Source organism: Argiope bruennichi, chromosome 4, assembly GCF_947563725.1.
Source record: "Argiope bruennichi chromosome 4, qqArgBrue1.1, whole genome shotgun sequence".
In the NCBI taxonomy this organism is placed as follows: domain Eukaryota; kingdom Metazoa; phylum Arthropoda; class Arachnida; order Araneae; family Araneidae; genus Argiope; species Argiope bruennichi.
In genome coordinates, this window is record NC_079154.1 from 62,008,866 (window position 1) to 62,035,771 (window position 26,906).

Genomic DNA, 26,906 nt, shown 5'->3' on the forward strand with positions numbered 1-26,906 from the left:
TTTATTCCATCGCTTTTCATTGCTTACTTTTCTTACCATTTACATTCGAGTAACCCAGATTTTTATTTGAATTTCACATATTCACTTCCTGTTTTCGCTCCCTTTTCTTAAACATTCCCCGGTTAAAACAATGGAAGTGTACACAGCTGCTATGGTAATTTAACACTATGTCGTTGCGAAAATAAAGGGCTTAGAACTCATTCACTTTGAAAGTCAGCTTTTAAAGTTTTATTATTATTATTATTGTCAAACTATTTTTTTCTCGTTACACTTATGTATAAAGTACATGAATCATTTCAATTTCCAATCATATAAAAATACTTTTTTATTTTAATAAATTTTATATTTAAATTTTTACTTTACTATCAATTAACAATTCAATGATAAAAAAAAATTACTACTGATTTTAATTATTTCTATCAAGTTCAAATTAATTTTCTCATGGTAATTTTTTTATTTAATTTAGCTGTCCCAAAAAAGTTTTATTAAAACTTTTATGAATCAAAAAAATTTAATAACATGTTTAACTGATTAACAGTTAACGTTATTTTAATTAATTAACTGAAAAACACTTCTTGAAAAGTAAAACTGAAACGTTCTAAAATCAATCACTGGATCGCTATTAACATTTTAGACATGAATTAACCAAGCTTTTGTTTTAATGCTGAATGTTTTATTTATCACCATAGTCATGGATAATTCATGCTTTATTTACCAAGATAATAATGGATTATTTTTGTCTCAAAGTCTTTCAAGGATTTTCAGCTCATTAAAATTTGGAACAAAAATTTAAAAGATAAGTAGATGATTTGGAATGTTTAAAAACTAATGAAGAATAAAATTTTAAAAGAGGCTTCTCAAAAGCATGATAACTTTCTTATTTTATTTGACTTTAAACACATTAATAAAAAGGATACTTAGGTGTTTTAATAGTTTTTATTCCTAACATTACTACGCCGCTTACGGTATAAAAAATATACACCAGGGCTGTGATTCAATTTTATAATAGGACTAATAAATTATTTTTATGGAAGGAATAGCTTGTCTATTTTCCACCTATTATTTATTTAAATAATCTTTTTGCATCATTCTTTGCTTTGTTTTGAAATGCGTGCTGGAATAATTTTGCCTGCTTTTGACCATAATTTTTTTCTTGACGAATGTAATTTGAATTTGTATATTTTAACTGTATGAACCAACACAAAAAAAAATCACATGTCTTTATTCTATTGCTACCAATATAATAATATAATATTTCTTGATTCATTCAATACTATTATCATAATACAGCAAATTTTGATTCAATCATTTTCGGAAAAATAATAACACTTTTCATGATTCAATCTTTACCTTTACAGTTACATAATATTTCTTGATTCATTTGCATCATTGCATCAAATTTTTCATTCTTTTTTAAATGCATGTTAAATTAATTTGGAATTCTTTTACTATAATTGAATCAATATACTTTTATTGTATACACCAACACAAAAAACACATTTTTTTTATTCTATCGTTACCAATATTATAATATAACATTTCTTCATTCATTCAACACTATTACAATGATAAAGCATATTTTGATTCTTTCATTATCGGAACAATAATAAAACATTTCTTGATTCAATCATTAGCATTACAATTACATAATATTTCTTTATTTATTTGTTAACACTGCAATGATATTTCTTGATTCATTTGTTAATACTGCAATGATATTTCTTGATTCATTTGTTAACATTGCATTAATATTTCTTGATTCATTTGTTAACACTGCAATGGTATTTCTTGATTCATTTGTTAACACTGCAATGGTATTTCTTGATTCAGTTGTTAACACTGCAATGGTATTTCTTGATTCATTTGTTAACATTGCAGTAATATTTCTTGATTCAATCATTTCTTATAAATAATACGTCTTGGAGAGAAATGAACATGGTTATTTAAGAAATTTGAGAATACAGGCGTATTGTAAAAAGTTGGTGTCGGAACTACAACAAAGGCTCTAGGAGTCGAATGAGAAAGAGAATGATAGGCGTAGTGACTTCTCAATGGCTGAAGTCTAAGAGATGAGAACATGGCATTCGAAAGGGATGAAGGACTTGCTTCCGGTGTGAAGTTAGCTGTGGATGACTGAGCAGGCAGAGAGGGTTTATTCAATACTTTCTCAAGAAAATCTGTAAGAGTAATGAAAATAAATAAATATTAGCATTTCGAAAATTTTATTAAAAATGGCTTTTTTCTGATGGATTCAAAGGTAAAAGAATTGAGCCGAACTCTGAATATAAAATAGTAATAGTATTTAATCCTAATTTTATAAAATGTCATTTTACTGTCAATGCAATGTCAAATGCTGGCTAAATTCAAATAATCGAATCGCATATTAAATACAATTAATGATTCTACTAAGTTGCTTGTATTTGCTTTTTTGTTTAAAAGATAAATGCAATGAAATTTAATAAATACATTTTCGGTTGCCCTTTCTAATCGCGGCCCAATAGCTGATTTCTGAACCATTAGGGAAAAGCATATTTTCCTAAGTGGAAAAGGTCTGCTAATGATGTAAAGATGTAAAAGAAAATGATGCAAAAACGACTTAAATTATATACTATGTTGATTGAATGGATTATTTATAGATGAAAAAAATGCAAAATTTGAATTGTAAAGATCTGACTGTTTTATCAGTCACACATAGAAAAATATTATTGATACTTTGAATAAAAGAGTTCCCCTCCTCTGAGGCAGAAACTAAACAAATTATGATATTATTTTGAATATCCTATTTTAAGCAATTTTAGGCCATTTCAATGACCGTTTCGAGGAAGATTCGAGAATTAGTGGAAAATTATTGTACAGAGCGGATCTTGATTGGCTTTAAATAAGGAAATTCAAAGCTTCATGTCTTGATTTGTTTTAGTTGCAGAAGAGCGAAACATTTTTTTTAAGATGATAGAGGCTCAACAATAACTTACTAAATATGGCTAATTTGACCGAGAAACAAAGTAAAAATTTAGGCTTCATAAATTTCACCGTTATTTATTAATTGGTACAAGAAAATCAATAATGAAACAAAGGAAATCGCTGGAAATTCTCACGGTAATAAAAAATATTACAAACTGAGCATAAAAATTAATTTTGAAAAATTTGTTAAAATTTTTGAGTTGAAGTAACATTGAAAACTTTATACTTTTAAATTTCCATTTCGTGAAAAATAGCCTTTGTGAAATAAGGTTGGAACATGTCATGGAATGCAGAATCGAACTCATTGCTCATTTTTATGAACTATTGAAATCCTAATGAATTTTTTAAACTGTCAAAAAAATTCCTCTCAATTTAAAGAGTACTTGTACAAAATTTAATTAAAATTTGATAAAAACTGTAGATTTTTTATAAAAAGTAAACACAAAGAAAAATTCTGTTTTAGATATATGAAGAGAAAAATGTATAATTATTTTTAAATGTTAAGGTATTTCGTCTCATTTTGTAATTAAAAAAATTTTTTAATCATGTCAGTTGAGAGTCGTGTGATTTTTCCCCCTTAATTTTAACTAACTTTTAAACATATATTTTGTTTCTCATTTTACATACAAAATGGAAAAAAAGTCGCATAATTTATGCAAGCGAGATTAATTAGTATTGTGAGTATTTTTTGCTTCGAAATTCATAAAATATTGAAATTACTCCACTGTTTTCATTCTGTTTAATAAATATTCTCTTTGCCAGAAACAGAAGAAATATTCCATTTTTATGTACTTTTTTTAGAAATATTCCATTTTAATAGGCTCTTTTTTAATGCAGCTGATGCTGAATATTTTCTGAATACACATTTTATTTCAATATTTAAACGAATTAAGCTCCTTAATATTATTTTGAAACAGATTTCAGACTGATTTAATCTCTTTCTTTAAATTTTTCTAAAAATTTATTATTTTTATTTTTATTTACATGTTAAATATATTTACTAATAAATTCTCTTCTAATTTTCATTCATTCACGTATATGTCTAAGCCAAAATAAAATTAAGATGTGCTTTCAATTAATATTGATTATCATTTAATATAATTACTCAGGCACGCGGTTGAAAAGTTATGGTAAATTAGCAAGTTCTTGGATATGAAAATGGTTTGAGGCTAAGTTGTCTCCGTACCGATATCGGATAGCACATGGGCTGCACAGTGATAGGATTCAATTTGCGTTTACGTAAGTGTCTGATTATGCTGTCGCGGCAGCCTGATCATCACATTACCCTGATGCAACACTATGGTAAGGATAACTGGATGTTGATCCACCATTTGATATATCAGCATTTCGATCTTTCCCTAGCTCGTCTAATAGTTAGAATAAAGCTTACTTGATTTTGGAGCAATTACTTCTGGTGGTGGCTTCACTAGCCACACAGTGTCGGCAGGATTCTGCTCAGAGGTTCCTGGTTCATTGGTGTTAACCACTGCTCGAAATCCTAATTTGTCTGCCACATAGTCCACAGCCCTGTATAAGCCTGATGAATCAGTGAAACCGTAAGATCCTTTAACAGAACCTTTCTCGTCTCCGGTCTCTTTTCGATGCTGGGTGGTACCGAGGCCATCGCTGGATTCGTAGGAGAATTCGAAAGGCTTAAATATCTAAAGAAGAGACACAACTTTATAACCTTTTTTTCCAAATAAAGGGTATGTTAGAAATATTAATAACAGCTAAGTAAATATCTGAAATTCAGCAATAATATTGAGATTAAGAAAAATGCAAAAATAATGGTATATTCATTTAAATGTAGTGCAAACACCAGCAGCCGTAGCATGAGTCACAAGAGTTCTCACAACGACATGGGTTCTGATAGCAGAAGATATGATTACAAGATGATACAGCAAAAAAAGCTATGGATTATTAAAGACATTAGAACAAAAAAATTTTATGAGAAAATAACGACGATATTAAATGAAAAATGTAAAAATGTGTGCATATAATTATAAATTATTAAAAGCATTTGGATTTTACCATGAAACAATTATTTTTTTAAACAGTAGCAATATAACTGATTGGTTTGAAGAAACCCAAGTCTATATTGAAACTGATCACGAAATCTGGCGTGTGGTCAGATGTTTAATATTTTGCCAATGGAATAAGATTACGCCAAGACTTTAGCGCAGTGACTACAGATATACTGAGATAGGAACTAGTAAACATCTCCAGATTAACGTTAATACATTGTAGAACGCAAACTAAACTAATGACCAAGTAACAACACTTTTCTGGGTGTTAACATAGGACAAACATTTTATGAAATATGAATCAGTGCAGGTATTGACTAATGCCTATATAATTATTGTCATTGCCAAGAGCCCTACATCATTGAGTTTGGTACCATCTAAAACGATTTCTCAGCATGTCAACTATGATTCAGGAAATCCAACTCGTCCAAAAAGGCTCGCAGCAAGAATTTCCTTTTAACTCTTTCAACTAAAACTAGGTTCTAGAGAAAATAGTTAGTTCAAAATTGATTATCTCCATATCATCCCCGTCTCTCTCCAAACACCTTTGTCTCTTGGCCGCAGGTGTAATTTAAAAACCTTGATTAAAACAATTGACTAAACGATTTGACTAAAAAGATTGTGCCTTTTATCCTATGTAAAGTGTTGAAGTAATGATTTGAAAGTCCAGATATATATACTAAAGCAGTAATACCTCATAGAAGTCTGTCAAAGCAGAATATCTCAAATTCGATGGACAATTCTATTCCCTGAGGTAGAATATTCTATCCCTTATGGAAGAATTGCCTAGAATTCCCTTCCCTGTAATAATTGTTTAGTAACTAAGTCTTTCTTTTCTCAACCACAATGTAATAGATAATGCAACTGCATTGCGAATAATCCCAACTCTACCGGAAAACTTCTCGAAGTGTGTTTTCAATGGCGTATCTGTAAGATGAAAGAGCTGGCAAATTTTATGGGAACAAGGGTCTTCGGGGCTCCGTCTTGAATTGTTACAATTAGATTGGAATACAAATATTTTTACTGCCAGCTTCTCCAAAACTGAAAAAAGTATTAAATATGTGTCGAATAATACAAGAACTGAACTATAGCGCTCTGGGTGATCCCCTTACTTCCAAATTATAAAATCTTTTAAAACCATTTAACTATTTAAGAGAAGTTCAAAATGTCCTGAAAATAAAAATCATTTTAAACTGAAGATACGGATTGTTTTGATTTTCTAATTTCCTAAACATTTCTAATAGTCTGTTATTGTCTAGTTATGTCACTAGAGTTCGCATTATATTCACATCAATTTTATATTAGTGATAAAACTAATATTACTTTAACCTTTGTGCATATAATATATAAAATGCGAGAAATATTTTTAAATTTATAGCTTACATATAAATATATAAGTTTTTTTAATTTTCTTGTATGTTTTTTTCTAACTACTTAAATAATTCAGGTTAATTAATATCACCAAAATTTTTGAAAATTTTCTTCCAACGTATTTTCCGCCCCTCCCCCGTTAAATTGTAACATTGAAACATAAGCATGAAGGACAAATCAGAAACTACATAGATAAAAGTTTTCTCATACTTACATATTGAGCTTGATTATTTTCAACAATAACTTCAGAGTGAATAGCAAAGAAATCACAAATGAGCAGAAGTATCTAAAAAAATATTTATTTTTTAAAATGGAATCATGGAGTGAGGTTTTTTTGTTTTTTTTAAATGCAAGTGCCAATTTTTTTTCAGGGTCTCTCTGTCAAATCCTAATAACTGTATAATATCATTTTTTAAAATTTTCATTCGATTGATGAAAGTAAAAATGAAATTTGCTTGATACTGTTCAAATATTTTTTATTTATAGTGAAAATTATTTTATGTTTTAAATAATGTCTGAAACCTGCCAATAATAAGTTTATTATTCGTTAAATGAATCTTGTTAGAATGTTTACATGTTATTCATCTTTTAACTCATGATTCGCTTTTATAATATTCAGAAGTCAAATTTCAAGAAATTGTGTCAGTTACTAAAGAAAAAAGAACCTCAAATTTATCGTGAATATTTCTACTTTTTTCTCACTTTTAAATAGAAACTAGCGTTAAAAATATTTTTTTTTCAAAATGTTACCAGTAATTTTAAACAAAATTTTTCTTTTGGTTTAATTTAATTTCTTTTAATATTCTAGCTGCATTCTAATTATATTATTTAGTACAAATAACGTCAATTTTAATGTAGTCCGTGTATAAAAATAATATAATCAAACAAATAAATGCAATAATATATTGCAACCGATTGTTTTGTTTTCAAATATGAAAAAAAAAATTGCATTACGCAAGAAGTTTTTTATATTAATGAAAATAAGTATCTTTCCAAATTACTGGAAAGTTTGGAATAATAACAGCATTAAATTTATTACAATTTTATGACTTCTATCTAAGTTATTTCTGTCCATTAGAATCTGTTCTTCCTAAGGTGACACTGGCAAAATATTCTCGACAAATATTCTCAACCCCCCCTTCTCTATTCTCACCCATAAAAAAGTTAACAGTATTTAGCTCTTTTGAATAGAAAAAAAAACTTTTAATAAATTAGCATGTAGTTTAATTTGTCATGAACATTACCAATTAAAACATTTATTCCGTTCAATTTACAATGAATGTTCCCTTTTAGAAGAGAGCCCCATTTAATTTACCCTGAATATGATTTTTTTTTTTTTTTTTTTTTTTTTGAAATAGGAAAAGAACAAAAATGGCAGATATAGTTTCATAACTTACTTTACTTCATAACTTTCATATGGTTTTATTATATTTTTTGGTTCTTTTAGCTCTTATCTAAAGTCTCTTTAGAAAGATATATGATAAAATAGAATAAGATTTAAAAAGTATGTCTCTATTTACATATCAATGAGAATTTCTTCCAATTATTAGCTAGCTCGATAACAATATGTCTACTACTCTGTAACGCATTGCATGTTCTGTATTTCCTGCTTTTAGATGCAACTCAATATTTTTACATCAAATACTTTCATGTTGCCATCTATTGACAATAGTCAGATTTAAAATCATATATAATAAGTAATGCAATTATTCGGAATATGCTATATTTTGTACATAAAGCTGAATAAATAAACAATTAATTTTATAATTCAAAAAGAGTGTATTTAGGAGTAATATAAATAAAATCAAAATTCATATTCAGCTGAATGATAAAAATATCCCCAATTGTTAGAAATCCAATATATTAGAAAAGCTTTGAATTATTATTATTATCCTGAATGTTAATTGATTTTTTTATTATTATTTTTCAGATGGAAATCGGTATTCTTCAAGGGTTTTTAACAATTTGGAGAAACGGTTGCAAATTCAAGTCTCATCCTTGTCGTCTAACCATAGTTCAAATTTGTAGAATTGATTCCAAAAATAGCATTTAATAGTATTTAAAATATTATACATGTGTCAAAAATCAAACTTTCTCCTGTTGTATAAGAATAGAAATGAAACATCAAGCTCGCTGAGTTAAAATAGCAATTAAAATATTTGAAATAATCTAAAATGAAACAATAAATTTCAAATTAAGATTTTAATTTCTTCATTTACTTATTTCAAACAAAAAAAATGACTGTTATATTAACAGCGTTTATTATAAGAACATAGAAGAAAATTATGAAAAACTTTTGTTTTAAATAAATATTTTTAACTATTGTTAAGTATAATATTTATTAGAATAAAAGTTATTGTCATGGGTATTTTAAACGCACTACAAGAAATAGCAATAGGATTTCGAAAGTGTAATTGTACAGTTAAAATGAAAAATTAATTTTTAAAAGACGCATGTGAAGAATAACATGTTAAATAAGCTTAAATAAGATAAGGAAAATAATAAAAGTTAATAAAGTCTTTGAATATTTGCGCTCTACAGAAAAGACTGTTTGGCCAAGAACTTCCAAATTAAACATAGCTATTTATCCTTTGGAGAGTAGAAATCAGCACCTCGAAGTGATGATTTTTAAATTGCAATTAGAATTTTAATTAATTAAAAATTAGTAATCCGAAAGTATTACAATACAAAAATAATTTTTACATGAACTTAAAATTCAATGACATTAATACATTTCTTTATGAATTTAATTTCTATTCACTTTTAATTTTTTTTAAATATTTTAAGCCAACAATGCATTTTATTATTAAAGCCAAGTTCAAATAATTTTCATTTTTGTCATTAGATATATAGATTCAACTTATTTTAATTTTAAATGTATATTTCACAACATATTACACGTCTTTGCTTTTTTCAATCTGAAAATAATATCCATTTTTCTTACCATAAAGACACATCACAACTTTAAGAAAAAGAATGTTCATGTAATGGAAAAATTAATTTTGTTATCAGAATACCTAATCATTTTGCCATATCAATAAGTTAACTCAATAACTTTTGTATTCACCTTTTGACTTAATATTCATTGAACCGGATATAATTTTAATTCATGGTCATGGTGGCCTGTTAACAGAGTTACTGCTGTTAAATTAATTGTTGTTTAAATTGTTGAAGCCCAGGTTCCATATATGGTTTAACTAAAGATTTATGGAATGCTCAGACTTCACGTTTAGGCAGTATTATAATGTAGAGAACTGGTAAAGATACAGATATTATCTGCTTACCATAGTTCAAAGTCTTTAAATTTTATTCAAGAATAGACCTATGTAGTGAAACTAAGAAGTGGAATACTTTTATAATAAATGAAACTTCGATTCTAAAAATCAGAAATTCGAATAAAGTAAAACTAAATCGTGGTCAACGATTCATAGCATATCATTATTGTTCGAATAATAAAATATTTGTATCATTCCGAATGTCCGAGGTATCAAACAATGTTTTCACTTCACCACAACATAGCTTAATGTTTCTGTGCTCATAAAACAATATTAAAAATAATGGATTCGTCATACTTTTATATCTTCAGAAAAATTTATTCAAAGAAATTTCAAACTAATTAAGCTTTTTTGGCTAAGTGACAATTTTACTATAATATATTTCATAAAAAACCACTGCCGTGACTAGGATTCGAACCTGGGTTATTGCGGCCACAACGCAATGCACTAACCACTATACGATGACGGCTCAGGAGGTTAGTTGTGAGAAGTAAAAGATACTCGATTTGAAAGAATTCCAAAAGAATTTCAAATGAAATGGTCCGTAAAATGACTGATTTACAGATAATGTGCCTAGTCTGTGAAATCATTTGTAGATGGCAGCACTAGCGCAAGCTAGAAATAGAATTCGGTTTTTATTTTAGCAGAAACAAATGCGAAGACTATTTTAATGCTTTTTTTTAATATTTTAAATTTTCTGAAAAATCCATTAGCTTTAATTCTGATTATACAATAAAAAATTTACATCATTGCATATTTTTATAATGAATTAGTTTGATTGTAAGTTACAAAACTTGTCTTTTTTTTGTTGTTGCTCTTTTATAAAATCTTTGATGAACCTGAGATAGATAGATAATATTGGTTAATTCGTAATATATATTGGTTATTTTTTGATATAATTTGTTTATTTTTATCTTATCTAAACAATTTTCTTAGTATAGTTGTTACCTGTCATAGGGTTATTTATAATAAAATTTTATTTAATAATAAAAAAACGAATTATATTTCCTTGCTAATGCCAAGCATAAACATAATATGCAAATTCAAATATTGTAGATCTAGAGAATATATACTATCAACATGGTTATTCTTGCTTGCATTTATTTAATACTTAAAAGATGAAATTTATTGGAAATTTCTTTAAAACATTAAAATACTTAATTATTATTTCTAATGTTCTATTATTCTTCCATGAATCAATATACAAAAAAAATGAAAATAACATACGCTAAAAAAGCAAAAAAGGAAAAATAAAAGAAACATTAAAATTTTCTCAATCAGAGAGGAAAACAATATAATTCTTTTAAAACACTTTTTAAAAAAAATTCCATTTGTTGGAATCTGTATTCAAGTTACTGCAGTCAGATAGTTTTACGTTTAGCAAAAAGCAGTTTTCCCATCGACTTGAGTTTAAATTATATATTTGTTAAATTAAAACAAAAAACTCTCTTGGAACTGTATAGATATCTTACATGATTTTGAAAAGCTTAAATGTCATTCAAAATTTATTTTTGTAATAAAAATATTAATGTAATATCATTGTGAATGATCGTATGCATGCTATGTGCAGTTATACACAGTCCATAACAGGCATTACATTTGAACAAAATGACATTTAACGGCATGCAATTACATATCATGTATAAGAAACAAAAAATATAATTCAAAATTATTTATCTTTTTAGTATCTTTAGAAATCTATATAAAAAGGAGTATATCATCTTATTTTTTCGATAAATATTTGGCTGAAAATGGGCCTTATTGCAAAAAGATTGCTTGAGAGAATCAATTGCATATCATGAATGGAAATTATAAATGCGTGATTAGAACTATTCCTCGTTTCAGAAGTTTTATAAAATGCATAGAAAGAGGAAATATGTCAAAAAACTTAGATAAAGCTTTTGTGCATATATGATTAAAGAAAAATTTGCATCATCTTCGTGAATTTTAGGAGATAGCAATATTCGAATTTTACTCTGATTCCAAAATATTGTAATAATAGTTAATATCATAATCTTTGCTTCAAGTTTTTAAAACTTTTGACTTAACAATATATATGTTTTCAACAATGAGCATTTATATTCGTGTAATTACTGAAGAATTTATTTTTTCCTTCAAATGCTTAAGTTTGTCTGTCACCTCAAGACTTCGATAAGAGATATATCATATCAAGAGACATATTTCGATTAAGAGATAATTTGAAATATTAGATTTGCTTCGATTATCAAAGCTATTTAATAATAAAAAACAAAAGGAACTAACGTCGGAACGCTATTTTTAAAATTGATTAAATATAGATATAAGATTGAAGTAAAAAAATAAATAATAAACTAATATCTTACGGTTATCCAGGATACTTTCAAATCCATTTTCAATTAAAAGCTCTCAGAAACGTCTAAAGCAACTCTAAACACTTCTAGTTTCGGAAAGTATGAACCTTTTAGAATAAGTTCTCAATTCAACCTTGCTATATATTTTCTATCCAGGAATAAATTTCATGGATTGCGGGTTGTAGCAACGCGCCTATTGTTGTTTACTTAACACGGATTCATGTCTCAAAGGTGAAAGAATCCGTGTTTTTAAACTATTTTTTTTTCAGGAAATGTTTTCTTGGCATATTTTTCTGGGCATTCACTTCAGTCCTTCTTTGTTAAAACCTCATTCGATATGACACTTCTCTACTGAATGAATATAATGCAATTTTTTTGAACCAACGAAGTGGTATCCACATAACTTTCTCGTATACTCTCTAATAATTTGTCATGCCAGAAAACGCCTTAAATGGCACTTATGTACAATAGTTACGAAATATTAACTTTTGGCATGAATTAAGGTTTTTACTGAATCTATTGTTGATACTTGTCGAGTTATTATTAATACCTCGTTAATAATATTCAAAAATTGAATTTCTGCTTTAGACATGCTTTTCGCAGTCGACTGAAACAAATATTTGACACAAAACCGCATTTGTAATCAAATTTGATAGATATAAGTCACCAAGTTTATGAATTATCTCTATAAACCGACTATTATTTCTGTAAATTTCTATTCTCCAGACCACAAGTGACAGTCAACCCATAGTTGGATTTGGCTCAAACTTTGACAGGTGTCTACACTATAAATGTTATATCCGTGTACCGAATCTTATCTATCTAGTTCTCTTCGTTTTGTAATTATAGTGTTAACTTATATTCGAAATGCCGGATAGACAGACTTCCTCTGAACAGATTTCACCCAAAATCTTACAGAAACCTGCAAATTTAGCGTAAAGACCGTATGTCGAATTTCAACCATCTAGCTAAAATCGTTTTTGAGTTATCTTTGTCATAGGCAGACAGACGACTATTCTCCTAAAATGGGTTTTTCGAACCTAAGACGGGGAGATTCGTCAAAATCTCGAGTTCGATTTTTTTGCCGATCACTTTGTTGTTGTTTCTAATGGCACATGTCATAGACAAGTCCACTGACATTAGAAGTTAGCGGTTTTACGAAAAGGGTGCGTCTCCTGTTTTTCAGTAGCGTCATCTAGGACCAAGAGTACGACTTAGCAACACACACGTCACAACCCTTTTAACGGGGCGGACTTCATTCATGCATTTCATTCACTCATCCACAGATCGTAATTTAGACCTGAATCAGAGAACAATCACCCCCGATCCAGTACCCCCCAGTGGTATTACACTCAACATGGAGGACTTTTTGACAACGACAGATTTATACCTGCACCAGCCACCGTACACACTGAGAGTCGTCGACTGCGGGGGTTCGAACTCTCAACCCAAGGGACGCGAATCCAACGCCTGCCACCAGGCTATCCCGGCCATTATTACTTTAAGTTCTCTACGCTACGCATACGAGAATTTAAAAAGCCAGTGGGGGCAGCTTCCTTGAAATTTTCTGGCATTATCCTCCGATTAAGTTTTTATACCCCCCCCCCTTCTGTCGAATAAAATTATGGACTTTGGTTAAGATCGCAAATGCCTTGCATGGCATTAGAGAATAATATTTACGAAATATAAATCTTTGACGTTAATCTAACATTTATGTTCACTCTATCGGGTGGGAATGTGTTTTGAACAACTTTTTGCCGACTGAGCGAAACTAAAATTGGACACGGAATACAGTTATAGTCACAAGATAACATACCGAATTTCAATTATTTATGCCATTCCGTTTTTTGAGTTATTGCGTTTACAAGCATACGAAAGTACAGATAGACAGACGGTTTATCCTTTGAAATGGATCAAAATTTGATAAGAATCTATATTTTAGCTGCTAAATTCCGTGTACCAAATTTCATCTACTAAGTTCTTTGAGTTTTTGAGTTATCTACAAGTGAATTATAATATCTATTCTTAGGATTTGTGAATGTATTGAAAAAATAAGGTATTGCAATATTATTATTAGCATAAAATAATTACCTATATAAACTAAAATATTTAATATTTTTATATGTGGGAATTACAATATTTCTCTAAGAAATGATTCATGGAATTTTTACCGAAAAATTGATTACAAAATTTAGTAGAAATTATAATACTAAAATATTTTTTTAAAAAAACATAAAAGACGAATAAATTTAGGAAAAACAAGTTTAAAAAATCGCAGTATTTTTATCAATATACTAAAATATGTAAAATATTCTTTTTGCTAAAAGAATTTACTTCTGCCCTCGGGTGCTTAGGGGTTCTTTACCCTCAGAAGCTACTTTATCCCTTTACGTGGTAACGCGGACACGACATTATCAGCATCACTAAAAGAATTAAAAATCATTTAATTCTACAGGCTTTCGAAACTTAAACAACATTAGTTTCTGACAGAAATATAACACCTTATCTAGAAATTCCATAGTTAAATGTTTAATATAGATATAATTATCTTGAATGCAAACTTTTATGAGCGTTCATATTTAAAATATACTATAATATAATTATTATTATAAGAACTTACGTGTTCATACTTTCTACAAATTCTTTTAAAACTTTGAAAACAATTATTTTCTATATAGCATTCTATCACAACAGAGATTCACCAAAGATTTGCAAATATATAAATTTTTCGAGAAAAAAATTGATATCCTTTTTCAAAGTATTTGCTGGCAGGCTTTCGTTGTGTTGTTTATATAATAGTTAGTAAAATAATTATATGATTAATATAATTTTAAGGTTATTTTTGTTCATTCATGAAGCTATAATTCATTGAAATATTCAATTTCTCATTTATTTTTGATTCATATATTGTTTATTCATTAAAACAGCTGCATTAGCAAATAATAAAACTTATACCATTTGGGAAGATAAAAGTGCTTATGTAAAAATATACTACAGATATTATGAAATACTTTTATTTAAATTAACATATTTCATATTTATAATATAGAATTCGGTAATAGTTTTTTCAGTCATTTCTTGATATGTTAAAGTATTGAAGCTTAAATTTTGGTTAAATTTTGATTCCTTACAGATTTGTGTGGCACATCAACCGTTGAATTGGCAAAAAATTTATATCGAAATTTTGCGATATTTTTAATAATGAATTACAAATTGAAGAACAAAAAGTACAAATTAATAAATATGAGATCAAATGAAGTAGCAAAAAAAGTATTTTTAAGAAATTTCAAATATATTAATATTTTAAATATTTTATTCACTCCCCTGACCTTAATAAATTAAATAACTAATTTTATTCCTCAAAAACATTGGCATTGAATTCCTAACCGAATGTCACATTTTAAAGCAATTATCTTTTCTTATTTATAACATAAAATCGTAAACTGAATTGCAACTTGAAATAGCGTTTGCAGCATATTTCAGTCAAGCGTGTCAAATAAGAGCATAGAAATCAAGCTCAAATATTATTTTTATATATTCTTTTGAGTATAAATAGACAAAAACACACATTTTGGATATCATTTGTTCCCATTTAGCGCAGTAAAGCAAATTCAGAATGATTTCTCAGGTAATATAAATCATAATATCGTTTTAATGACTTTATAAAATTATTAAGAACTAAAGCAATTTAACAAATAAATGTGTCTCGGAAATTGATAATTTTTATCATACACAAAGCATGGAAGACTTTAATTATGCTTATTTTTGAAATCATATTTTTCTTTAAATTTCAAATGTGATGTATTTTTAAAAATTTAGTTGCATTAATAGTGCAAATAGTTGCAAAATAATAGTGTTAATAGAATTTAAATTGAAACGATTTTGTTCGTTTTAATAGTATTATTCTATTGGTCCTCTTCTTTTATAATCGAACGAAAAACTTTTTATACAAAAATGGCATATTTTTTAATATATATATATGTGTATGTGTGTGTGTGCGCGCGCGTGTTAAAAAAAACTCTTTTGTTACTGATTGTTTGTCCGGCAAATTAAGATATTTAAAAAAAATTTCTGTAAATATTCTTGATTATTAGTTTAAGATAAGTTAACAAGAAAGAGCCCTGTATTAAACATTTTTGGCAAATTAGCTTTTTATAACTATTATTTAGTTTAAGTTGATCCTTGTTTGCAAAGGTGGTAGAAGCATTAATTTTGTAATTAATTGTAATTAACTTCCTAATATGTTAGAGTTCCTAAACACTGAACAGTTAATATTTTTATATGTGGGAATTACAATATTTCTCTAAGAAATGATTCATGGAATTTTTACCGAAAAATTGATTACAAAATTTAGTAGAAATTATAATACTAAAAAATTTTTAAAAAAATCATAAAAGACGAATAAATTTGGGAAAAACAAGTTTAAAAAATCGCAGTATTTTTATCAATATACTAAAATATATAAAATATTCTTTTTGCTAAAAGAATTTACTTCTGCCCTAGGGGGCTTAGGGGTTCTTTACCCTCAGAAGCTACTTTATCCCTTTACGTGGTAACGCGGACACGACATTATCAGCATCACTAAAAGAATTAAAAATCATTTAATTCTACAGGCTTTCGAAACTTAAACAACATTAGTTTCTGACAGAAATATAACACCTTATCTAGAAATTCCATAGTTAAATGTTTAATATAGATATAATTATCTTGAATGCAAACTTTTATGAGCGTTCATATTTAAAATATACTATAATATAATTATTATTATAAGAACTTACGTGTTCATACTTTCTACAAATTCTTTTAAAACTTTGAAAACAATTATTTTCTATATAGCATTCTATCACAACAGAGATTCACCAAAGATTTGCAAATATATAAATTTTTCGAGAAAAAAATTGATATCCTTTTTCAAAGTATTTGCTGGCAGGCTTTCGTTGTGTTGTTTATATAATAGTTAGTAAAATAATTATATGATTAATATAATTTTAAGGTTATTTTTGTTCATTCATGAAGCTATAATTCATTGAAATATTCAATTTCTCATTTATTTTTGATTCATATATTGTTTATTCATTAAAACAGCTGCATTAGCAAATAATAAAACTTATACCATTTGGGAAGATAAAAGTGCTTATGTAAAAATATACTACAGATATTATGAAATACTTTTATTTAAATTAACATATTTCATATTTATAATATAGAATTCGGTAATAGTTTTTTCAGTCATTTCTTGATATGTTAAAGTATTGAAGCTTAAATTTTGGTTAAATTTTGATTCCTTACAGATTTGTGTGGCACATCAACCGTTGAATTGGCAAAAAATTTATATCGAAATTTTGCGATATTTTTAATAATGAATTACAAATTGAAGAACAAAAAGTACAAATTAATAAATATGAGATCAAATGAAGTAGCAAAAAAAGTATTTTTAAGAAATTTCAAATATATTAATATTTTAAATATTTTATTCACTCCCCTGACCTTAATAAATTAAATAACTAATTTTATTCCTCAAAAACATTGGCATTGAATTCCTAACCGAATGTCACATTTTAAAGCAATTATCTTTTCTTATTTATAACATAAAATCGTAAACTGAATTGCAACTTGAAATAGCGTTTGCAGCATATTTCAGTCAAGCGTGTCAAATAAGAGCATAGAAATCAAGCTCAAATATTATTTTTATATATTCTTTTGAGTATAAATAGACAAAAACACACATTTTGGATATCATTTGTTCCCATTTAGCGCAGTAAAGCAAATTCAGAATGATTTCTCAGGTAATATAAATCATAATATCGTTTTAATGACTTTATAAAATTATTAAGAACTAAAGCAATTTAACAAATAAATGTGTCTCGGAAATTGATAATTTTTATCATACACAAAGCATGGAAGACTTTAATTATGCTTATTTTTGAAATCATATTTTTCTTTAAATTTCAAATGTGATGTATTTTTAAAAATTTAGTTGCATTAATAGTGCAAATAGTTGCAAAATAATAGTGTTAATAGAATTTAAATTGAAACGATTTTGTTCGTTTTAATAATATTATTCTATTGGTCCTCTTCTTTTATAATCGAACGAAAAACTTTTTATACAAAAATGGCATATTTTTTAATATATATATATGTGTATGTGTGTGTGTGCGCGCGCGTGTTAAAAAAAACTCTTTTGTTACTGATTGTTTGTCCGGCAAATTAAGATATTTAAAAAAAATTTCTGTAAATATTCTTGATTATTAGTTTAAGATAAGTTAACAAGAAAGAGCCCTGTATTAAACATTTTTGGCAAATTAGCTTTTTATAACTATTATTTAGTTTAAGTTGATCCTTGTTTGCAAAGGTGGTAGAAGCATTAATTTTGTAATTAATTGTAATTAACTTCCTAATATGTTAGAGTTCCTAAACACTGAACAGTTGTGTGTTTTCGATAATCGCAATATTTAATATTTTCAGAAATTAATTATCAGTTAATTGTTTGGGGTTTTTTTCGGTTGAATGGTAATTTAAGAATTATTGATAAAAGATTTCATACGAATTACAATAATGAATTTTGAAATATATTAAAAACTAAGCATTAGGAAATTAAAAAAAATAGAATTTTTAAACCTGTGAGTTTTTATTAATGATCTTAATGACTTTTTTCCTCTAAAAATTATTTCATCTAAAATCTGAAGATTAATATCAAACTCGTGAAAGTGTGAAAAGCAGAAAGAAAAGCTAAAAGGAAATTAATTTATGGGAAGCATTAAAAGAAAAAAAATCTATGTTTTCATTAAATACTTTTATTAATGTGACCGAAATTTTATTTTACTTAAAATATATGCATTAATACTTTATACTCTAACAATCTCTGCTTTTACTTCTAGAATTTTATATAAAATATTATTTTCTACATTTTGTTACACAAATAAGAGTTACCTTTTAAAAACATATTTAATTTATATTAATAAGCATTCGCATTCATTATTTGAATCAAAGCTATTGCCTTACTATATTTTATTATTTTGCTGAAAGGAGAGATTTTTCTAGATAAATCGATTTTCGAATAAAGCCCTTTTATCTTTATCCTTATATATTCTTAATTATTTTGATGGTAAAATATACTTATGACAAGTTATCCATTTTGAATTTCTATTATATTTGCTTTTTTTTAAATGTAGAATGGAAATCGTTTTATTTTTTATTCCCTTTTTTTTCTTTCTTGAGCTAAATAATAAAAGGCAATTTTTTTTTCTAGTATAATTCAGCTAACTAATATGAAACTTCTTATATGAATCAGGACACAATTTTGTGATTAATAGTTAATAAATTCCTAAAGAATTCCAGTCTAGATATCATCGTTCAATGGCCTTTCTAAAATAGCATTAATGTAGAAAGATTTTGAATGTAGTAGATTTCGAAATAACATGCGGATAATAAAAGTTATATGACGTTTCAGTAATAACTAGTTGTCAGAATTCAGATTTTATTTTCTTTCTTTCAGACTCTAATTTTAGCTGCCCTGACAGTCACTGCCTTCGCTAGTCTCTATCATGTTGTAAGTATATTGATTACTCATTCTTAGTATAAATGTTTACCAGCTGGCATAAAAATATGTGAATATCAATATTTGTAATCAGACATGTATGATCAATCTCTCAATTCAAATCTATTGTTTAAAACTCTTTAAAAGTAAATCGTTATACCTAGAGTTACTAAATTGGGCAGAATTCTAATTTTGGTTGAATGATTTGAATTTAGAGATTGGTTAATTGTGTCTGTCTCGCAAATCAAATCAATTAATCGTTCAAAAATCTTAACAAACAAATTTTGTACTTAGATTTACCAAATTAGGAAGAATGTTACCTTTGAGTTGTAGTAATCTTTTTAAGAAAAAATTCTTCAAAATTCCTATTAATTTTAATTAATCGAAATTAATTTTTTCTTCAATAACTTTGGTGGATAGTTTCACGTCCGCTTTAAAATTATAAAATAAACAAATTTTACTTCCGCTTCATTTTTTTTCTAATTTTATCAAAAAAAAATTTTAATATATTTTTAATATAAGTCAAAGAAAATACTTGTTATTTTAATTAACGAATGAATTTTTTTCTCATATGAACTCTCATTCTCATATGAATTTCTTTTTCCTATAAACATTAATGCTATTATATAATTAGTGGTAAATTTGAAAAATAAAATACACATAATCAAATGAAGCCTTAAGCAATATTCTATTTTAATGTTTTGGACAACGCCATTAGAATAAAAATTTTTTACACTTAGAATTAACTGCATATGCCATTTTGCTTTCAGATATATTAAACATTATCAGATTAGTCTTCATTTACAGAATAATATTTTTAAAAAATCGCTTTTTAAGATCGGGTTTAGATTATGATGTAAACCTTTGTGTCATGATTACATTGACTGAATGAGAATAAAGAAATTATTTTCAGTATGTAAATAAATTAAATAATATGCAAAGAATATTTTCTGTTCCCTACAATGTACAAACAGCATATAATTTTATTAATTATAAAAATTAATTCGGTGATTTCTTAAGTCGAAAATCAAATGCATGCTATCGTTGGTCTTTTAAAGCAATTAATACATCCAATGCATTTGGATTTCATAGAATAAGGAATGTATCATGCATTAAAAAAAATGGAAGTAACCGAAAGACCGAAAAAAAATTCTCTTGTGAAATTTATTACATTACTTTAACCTTACTCTTTTTTTTTTCATTGAATATTCGGGAAAATATTACAAAAATGTGCTTTTTTTTATGCGGGAAGGCATAAATGGCTAATAATATTTACAATAATCGGATTTTTCATCTTTTGTGGGAATCATATTCGCGTTACAGCTTCTTAATTTATAATGAAGTAACTTCTAACTATGCATAGTATATAAGTAAATACTACATATAACATAAATGTATGTTATAAGAAACATGTATTTATGTATGTTATAAGAAAAATGTATGTTATAAGAAACATGTATTTATGTATGTTATAAGAAAAATGTATGTTATAAGAAACATGTATTTATGTATGTTATAAGAAAAATGTATGTTATAAGAAACATGTATTTATGTATGTTATAAGAAAAATGTATGTTATAAGAAACATGTATTTATGTATGTTATAAGAAAAATGTATGTTATAAGAAACATGTATTTATGTATGTTATAAGAAACATGTATTTATGTATGTTATAAGAAAAATGTATGTTATAAGAAACATGTATTTATGTATGTTATAAGAAAAATGTATGTTATAAGAAACATGTATTTATGTATGTTATAAGAAAAATGTATGTTATAAGAAACATGTATTTATGTATGTTATAAGAAAAATGTATGTTATAAGAAACATGTATTTATGTATGTTATAAGAAACATGTATTTATGTATGTTATAAGAAAAATGTATGTTATAAGAAACATGTATTTATGTATGTTATAAGAAAAATGTATGTTATAAGAAACATGTATTTATGTATGTTATAAGAAACATGTATTTATGTATGTTATAAGAAACATGTATTTATGTATGTTATAAGAAAAATGTATGTTATAAGAAACATGTATTTATGTATGTTATAAGAAAAATGTATGTTATAAGAAACATGTATTTATGTATGTTATAAGAAAAATGTATGTTATAAGAAACATGTATTTATGTATGTTATAAGAAACATGTATTTATGTATGTTATAAAAAACATGTATTTATGTATGTTATAAGAAACATGTATTTATGTATGTTATAAGAAAAATGTATGTTATAAGAAACATGTATTTATGTATGTTATAAGAAACATGTATTTATGTATGTTATAAGAAAAATGTATGTTATAAGAAATGTATTTATAAATGTATATCATAAGAAATAAACTACGGAGTGCTTTACATTTTCTATAGAAATGAAGAAGAAAAGGCATCTCTGAACAAGCTCATATAGCGATGGTCAACATTTTAATGTTTTCAAGAAATACATTGATTTATGAACCATAAATGCTATTTTATATAAAGTTTTAATTTGACTACTTTATCGTCACTAAAAAAATAAGAGTTTGACAGCATGGCATCTCACCCAATATTTATTTTTCCTCTCCAGCCCATTCACCATCCCCAGCCTTTCAAGTTCGGATACAGCGTGAAGGACAAGCACGGCGAGCAACATCGTGAAGAAGTTGGTGATGGCAAGAATGTGAAGGGAAGCTATGGATTCACCGATGCTAGAGGTATCCACCGACAAGTCAACTATGTAGCTGACCATGCTGGATTTAGGGCTCAGGTCAAGACCAACGAACCTGGAACCGCCAATCAAAATCCAGCAGCCGTTCACCTTATCTCTGATGCTCCCTATGGACACGGAGGATATGCTGGACTTGGATACGCTGGAGTTGGAGGTTCGGGATTGGGATACGGATATGGTGGTCTCGGAGCAGCCGGCGTAGGATATGGATATACTGGTCTTGGAGGATATGGAGGTCTTGGTTATGGAGGCAATGGGCTCCTTGGTGGTTTAGGATATGCTCGATATGGTTATTAAATCAAATTGGTTGTGTGAGATAGCTGTTATTTAAAATAAAAATTTATTTTGCAAGGATTTTTTTCTTTCATTCATGAGTGGTCATATGATAAAGGTGGAGAAGTTTCATTAAGTTGAATTTTCTCAGATAATATTTAAAATGTATGAAGATAAGAGTAAGTTCCAATCAAAACATGACTTCTTGAATTGCTAGTTGAGACCCTCAGTAGGATAGTAAAATCCTAAAGTAAAGTCGAAAAATTGCCACAACGGTTTTCATTTTCCATGATTTTTGTTTTGTTTGTTCTGAAAGAAGAACAAACTGTTAAGAACTTAGAATCTAATATTGCAGAAATTCATTAGAAAGAAAGGTACAATATTCTTGGAGCTGAAGCACGTTCAAGACTTTGTAGTTTCTTATAATCACTTCTCAGAAGAAAGGATAACTAATCAAGTATCACTACAATTTTTTAAATGAAAAATAAATAATTTTAAAAGGAAACTTTTTTTTCTCTCACGAAATATATATTTCTTTTTCTTTTCAAGGCACAATAATTTTAAAAACTAGAAGATATAATTTACTCAGATCATTTAGTAAAATGAGTTCTAATAGCAATTATTTATATCACTGCTTATAACGCAACATCAGTAAACTCAAAAATAATTCAAACATTAATGTAAATAAAATCTATCATAGTGCATAGGCTCCTTCGAAGCTGTCACACACAATTAAGTTTTTAATTACCTGTGTCCTTTTTTAAAATTGCAATAATATGTCAAAATTTATCCATATTTTATTTTTTATTTTGAGATAGTAAATAAATAGTTATTGAATAAAGGCATTCTTTCTAGATATAGAATTTCTAGCGATGCATTTAATCCAGCGGACAGAAAGCCTATACATTCGCAGACAGATTAAATGTTTATTATGCACAAGGCGGTCTACTTTTGATTCACAGTGTTTTATACATTCTGCTTCGAAGAAAAACAAAGAGTTCAAGAAGGTGTTCTTAAACGATAGTCTTATAAACTTAGCCCCCCCCCCAACACCATCTTATATGGAAGACCTCGAGGTAATCTCTGTTTCATCAACGCATTTCTGTCAGAAGAAAGATGCGCTAGTTCTTCTTTCTTGGCGGATACTACTATAGTTTTAGTAGTCACAACATAATGTTTAGCACGTCACAACATAATTAAATGCATCACAATGAAATCAGAATCGAATTAAATTACTCCATCACAATGAAATTCCCTGGATTTGGCCTGAATGAAGTGAAAATTATTTGATCGCAATGAAATTCCCTCGATTTGGCCTGAATCAAATGACACTATTCCATCATTATGAAAATTCCTTGATATGATTAGAATCTAGTGAAATAACTTCATCACAACGTAATTCCCTTCTATGACCAGAATCAAGAGGAAATTATTCCATCACAATGAAATGTTTTGTTATGATCAGGATCAAGTGAAATCATTCCATCACAATGAAATTAACTCTGATATAAGAACAATATTACAAATTCTAGACAGGTGGTATCAGCAGCCAATTTTCCTTTCAAACTTTACTTCATTCAAATATGTGAATAATTTTGGCATGACAATGAGTAAAAAATTATAGAGATTATATTCTATACTTCTATATCAAACCTTAAACAACATTTTTCTGGACAACATTAGCATAGAACTTATTGATGCTTATCTAATAACAATTCAAACGGGCACCAACTGACAAGAATATTTCACAACCACATTTTTCGTTGTAGAAACTTTCAAGCTAAAAGTTTTGATTGAACAGTGCAAATTTTAGAAATTATTGAATGCATTATTAGAGTAGAATTAAGGTTTTTAAAATAATATAGTTTAAAACAGCTGCGAATTTCCTGGGACGATATTACTTCAAAAATACAATAACATAATTCTATGAAAGATGAAATGAATCTCCTTTTTTGAAGAAATTTGTATCGTTATTTAAAAAAATTCCTCACTAGTTTTAAAAAAGCAGAAATTTTTATTAGTGCATGATTGCAATAGAATAGGCCAATCTTTATTCAAAGCACCATGGTTTTTAATTCTGATATTAGGCCTGATTGGAACTTCATACAAAATATCGAAGTTTTACCACTTATATTGACAACATCCCATTATAGTTAATCTTAAAAAAGATAAAATGAACAGGCTGGCGTCCTGGCATAGGGGTAGCGCATCTTCCCCTTGATCTAGTCGTCCCGGGTTCGATTCCCGGTTTGGGCATCGTTGTTCTTCCTGTTCTATCTGTGAGATGTGTGAATGTGCACTGCTGTACAAAGGGGTTGTGCAAGCGAATGAGTGATGCGTGAGTAGTCAAGTCGTACTCTTGACCCAAGTTCGCTTTACGATAAAAACAACAGGCTCTCCCCCTTAGGCTTAAATCGGCTATCTTTGAACAGCGGGCTTGTCCGTGGCGCCATAAGAAACAACAACAACAACACAAAATGAACAGACTGAAATTTCCAGCAGTAACAATACGTACTTTATAACGATGTGGGAAGAACGTAACTTTACATCACAAAGAAGCATTTCTATCAAAAGAAGGCTCCTTTCTCAAATTCTCAGGACCAAGACATCTGTATAATTGTCAAAATGGTACAACAAAAGGTTGTAATATGACTCAAGAGAAATTAAACATTTTAATGGAATATTATGGAATGATTGAGAAACAAAGCCATGATGTATGAATTAGGGTTTCAAAATTCATGAAAAATTGCTATTTTAAAGGTAAAATATTGTTCCTTATTTCCACTACCGATTTCCGGTACGAAAATTGCATCACATTTAACAAACAAAAACAAGGAATAGAACCTCTGCGAAATGCACAAAGTGGAAGTGGATTAGTATATCATATGAAATTGCAGCATGAATTATACGAAGATAGGCAGAATACTTTTGGCGCAAAACTGATTGTTTACGATCTTACAAAAAGTTCTAAAGATGATGATGGATTGTTTATCAGTCCCCGAGATTGTTTATCAGTCCCCGATCACTGCAATATATATATATATATATATATATATATCGGATTTTTTTTTGTTCAATTCAATTGAAGACAAAATTCAAAACCGAACTATAATAATAGTCACAAGATCACTATTTAATTTCATTAATTAAAGTCATTGCGTTTTTCACGGTCAACAAACGATCAATCCTTTGACAAATTTTATTCAAAATTAGGTTTGAATCTACATTTTAGCTGTTAAACCTTTTTACCAAATTTTATCCATCTAGCTCTTTACTTTTTGTAGTTAAACATGTTCATTTTTACCCATACAGGAAGATTTTTTCTGAACGGATTTTGTCGAAAATTTAATAGCCACCAACAAATTTGATCATATACCAAATTTCATTCGTTTTTGGGCTATTTTTTTCATAGACCGGCAGATGTCTAACTTATCGAACTCAGGGAGTCTAAAATGTGCCGATTCGTCAAAATCTCGAGTTCGACTTGTTCGACGATTAAAATACTTTCTCCTGTTTACTTCATATATGAAGAAATAAAGACTGTTTTTGTTCTGGATATTAATAATGAAGTTAAATTTTCATTCGAAGTATACATGTTATGATCAATGTGATTATTCAGTTATTATTGATATTAATAGTCAATTATTAATAATTAAACTAACTTTTTAAGCGGTTATTATTAGCAATGAGTGTTTAATAATATTAGTTAGTAATACCAATATTAATCGTAACCTATTTAAAAATTCGGTCATTATTTATAGAAATCGCAACCAATTTTAATACTAATAAAGGTTCTAATAGCCGATTCATCGTATTCACCGTCACTTTATAATTTGTGTAACACTTTATAATTTGTAAACGCCATCGTTTACTAAACATTGATTCGATTGACAATAAATTAAAGTGTTATCAGATAACAAGATAAAATTTCAAATCATTCCCATTTTAGTGGAATACTTTCCATTCTTTTCCATCTTTTTTCCAACAATCCTTTTTTTAATAACCAAGAAAGATAATATACCTGAGAAGCTAGTAATATAATATAAGTTAGTTTCAATACTTTACTTTCTAAACAAATTTTAGGTGCATCGTGGAATATGATATAATTAAATGTCTAATGCCACTCGAATGTGTATATTTCTACAGTTCAAAAACTGAACTTCCTATGTTCCTATTAGAAAACTTCCTATGTTTTTCACGAAACTAAAAAAATAGTAAAACAATTAAAGAAAATCACGATTAAACCTGAATTAAAGCATATATACTAAGCAATTACAAAGCATATATCAAACATATATACTAAAAAGCCTTTTTCCAATTATTATTATTTAATTTCTAGACTGATATTCCTATTTTAAAACACAAAATATTTCATTGGATCCAAATGAGGACGTAAGAGAAAAAAAAATTAAGAATCC

At 27.6% G+C, this 26,906-nt stretch overlaps 2 protein-coding genes across 2 annotated transcripts; one reads left to right on the forward strand and one right to left on the reverse strand.

The window, feature by feature from the left end:
- Nucleotides 1–1,896: 1,896 nt before the first annotated feature.
- On the reverse strand, nucleotides 1,897–12,000 carry LOC129966301 (protein lethal(3)malignant blood neoplasm 1-like). Its single transcript, XM_056080720.1, has 4 exons — nucleotides 11,974–12,000; nucleotides 6,571–6,642; nucleotides 4,352–4,622; nucleotides 1,897–2,177 (listed from the first exon to the last, which is right to left on the reverse strand). The coding sequence occupies exons 1-4, from the start codon at nucleotides 11,998–12,000 to the stop codon at nucleotides 1,897–1,899; spliced, it is 651 nt and encodes a 216-aa protein (XP_055936695.1).
- Nucleotides 12,001–22,038: 10,038 nt separating this feature from the next.
- LOC129966302 (cuticle protein 16.8-like) lies at nucleotides 22,039–22,512 on the forward strand. The gene has a single exon (XM_056080721.1). It carries the CDS (start codon nucleotides 22,039–22,041, stop codon nucleotides 22,510–22,512), a length of 474 nt encoding a protein of 157 aa, XP_055936696.1.
- Nucleotides 22,513–26,906: the final 4,394 nt, after the last annotated feature.

Excerpts from the sequence above, each read along its gene's own strand:
- LOC129966302 (XM_056080721.1), top strand. The coding sequence starts at position 22,039 with ATGGCATCTCACCCAATATTTATTTTTCCTCTCCAGCCCATTCACCAT.
- LOC129966301 (XM_056080720.1), bottom strand. The coding sequence starts at position 12,000 with ATGGATTTGAAAGTATCCTGGATAACC. Across the intron at positions 4,623-6,570 it reads AAAATAATCAAGCTCAATAT|ATATTTAAGCCTTTCGAATT; the intron begins GTAAGTATGAGA and ends TCTCTTCTTTAG. Across the intron at positions 2,178-4,351 it reads AGTAATTGCTCCAAAATCAA|ATTTTCTTGAGAAAGTATTG; the intron begins GTAAGCTTTATT and ends TTACTCTTACAG.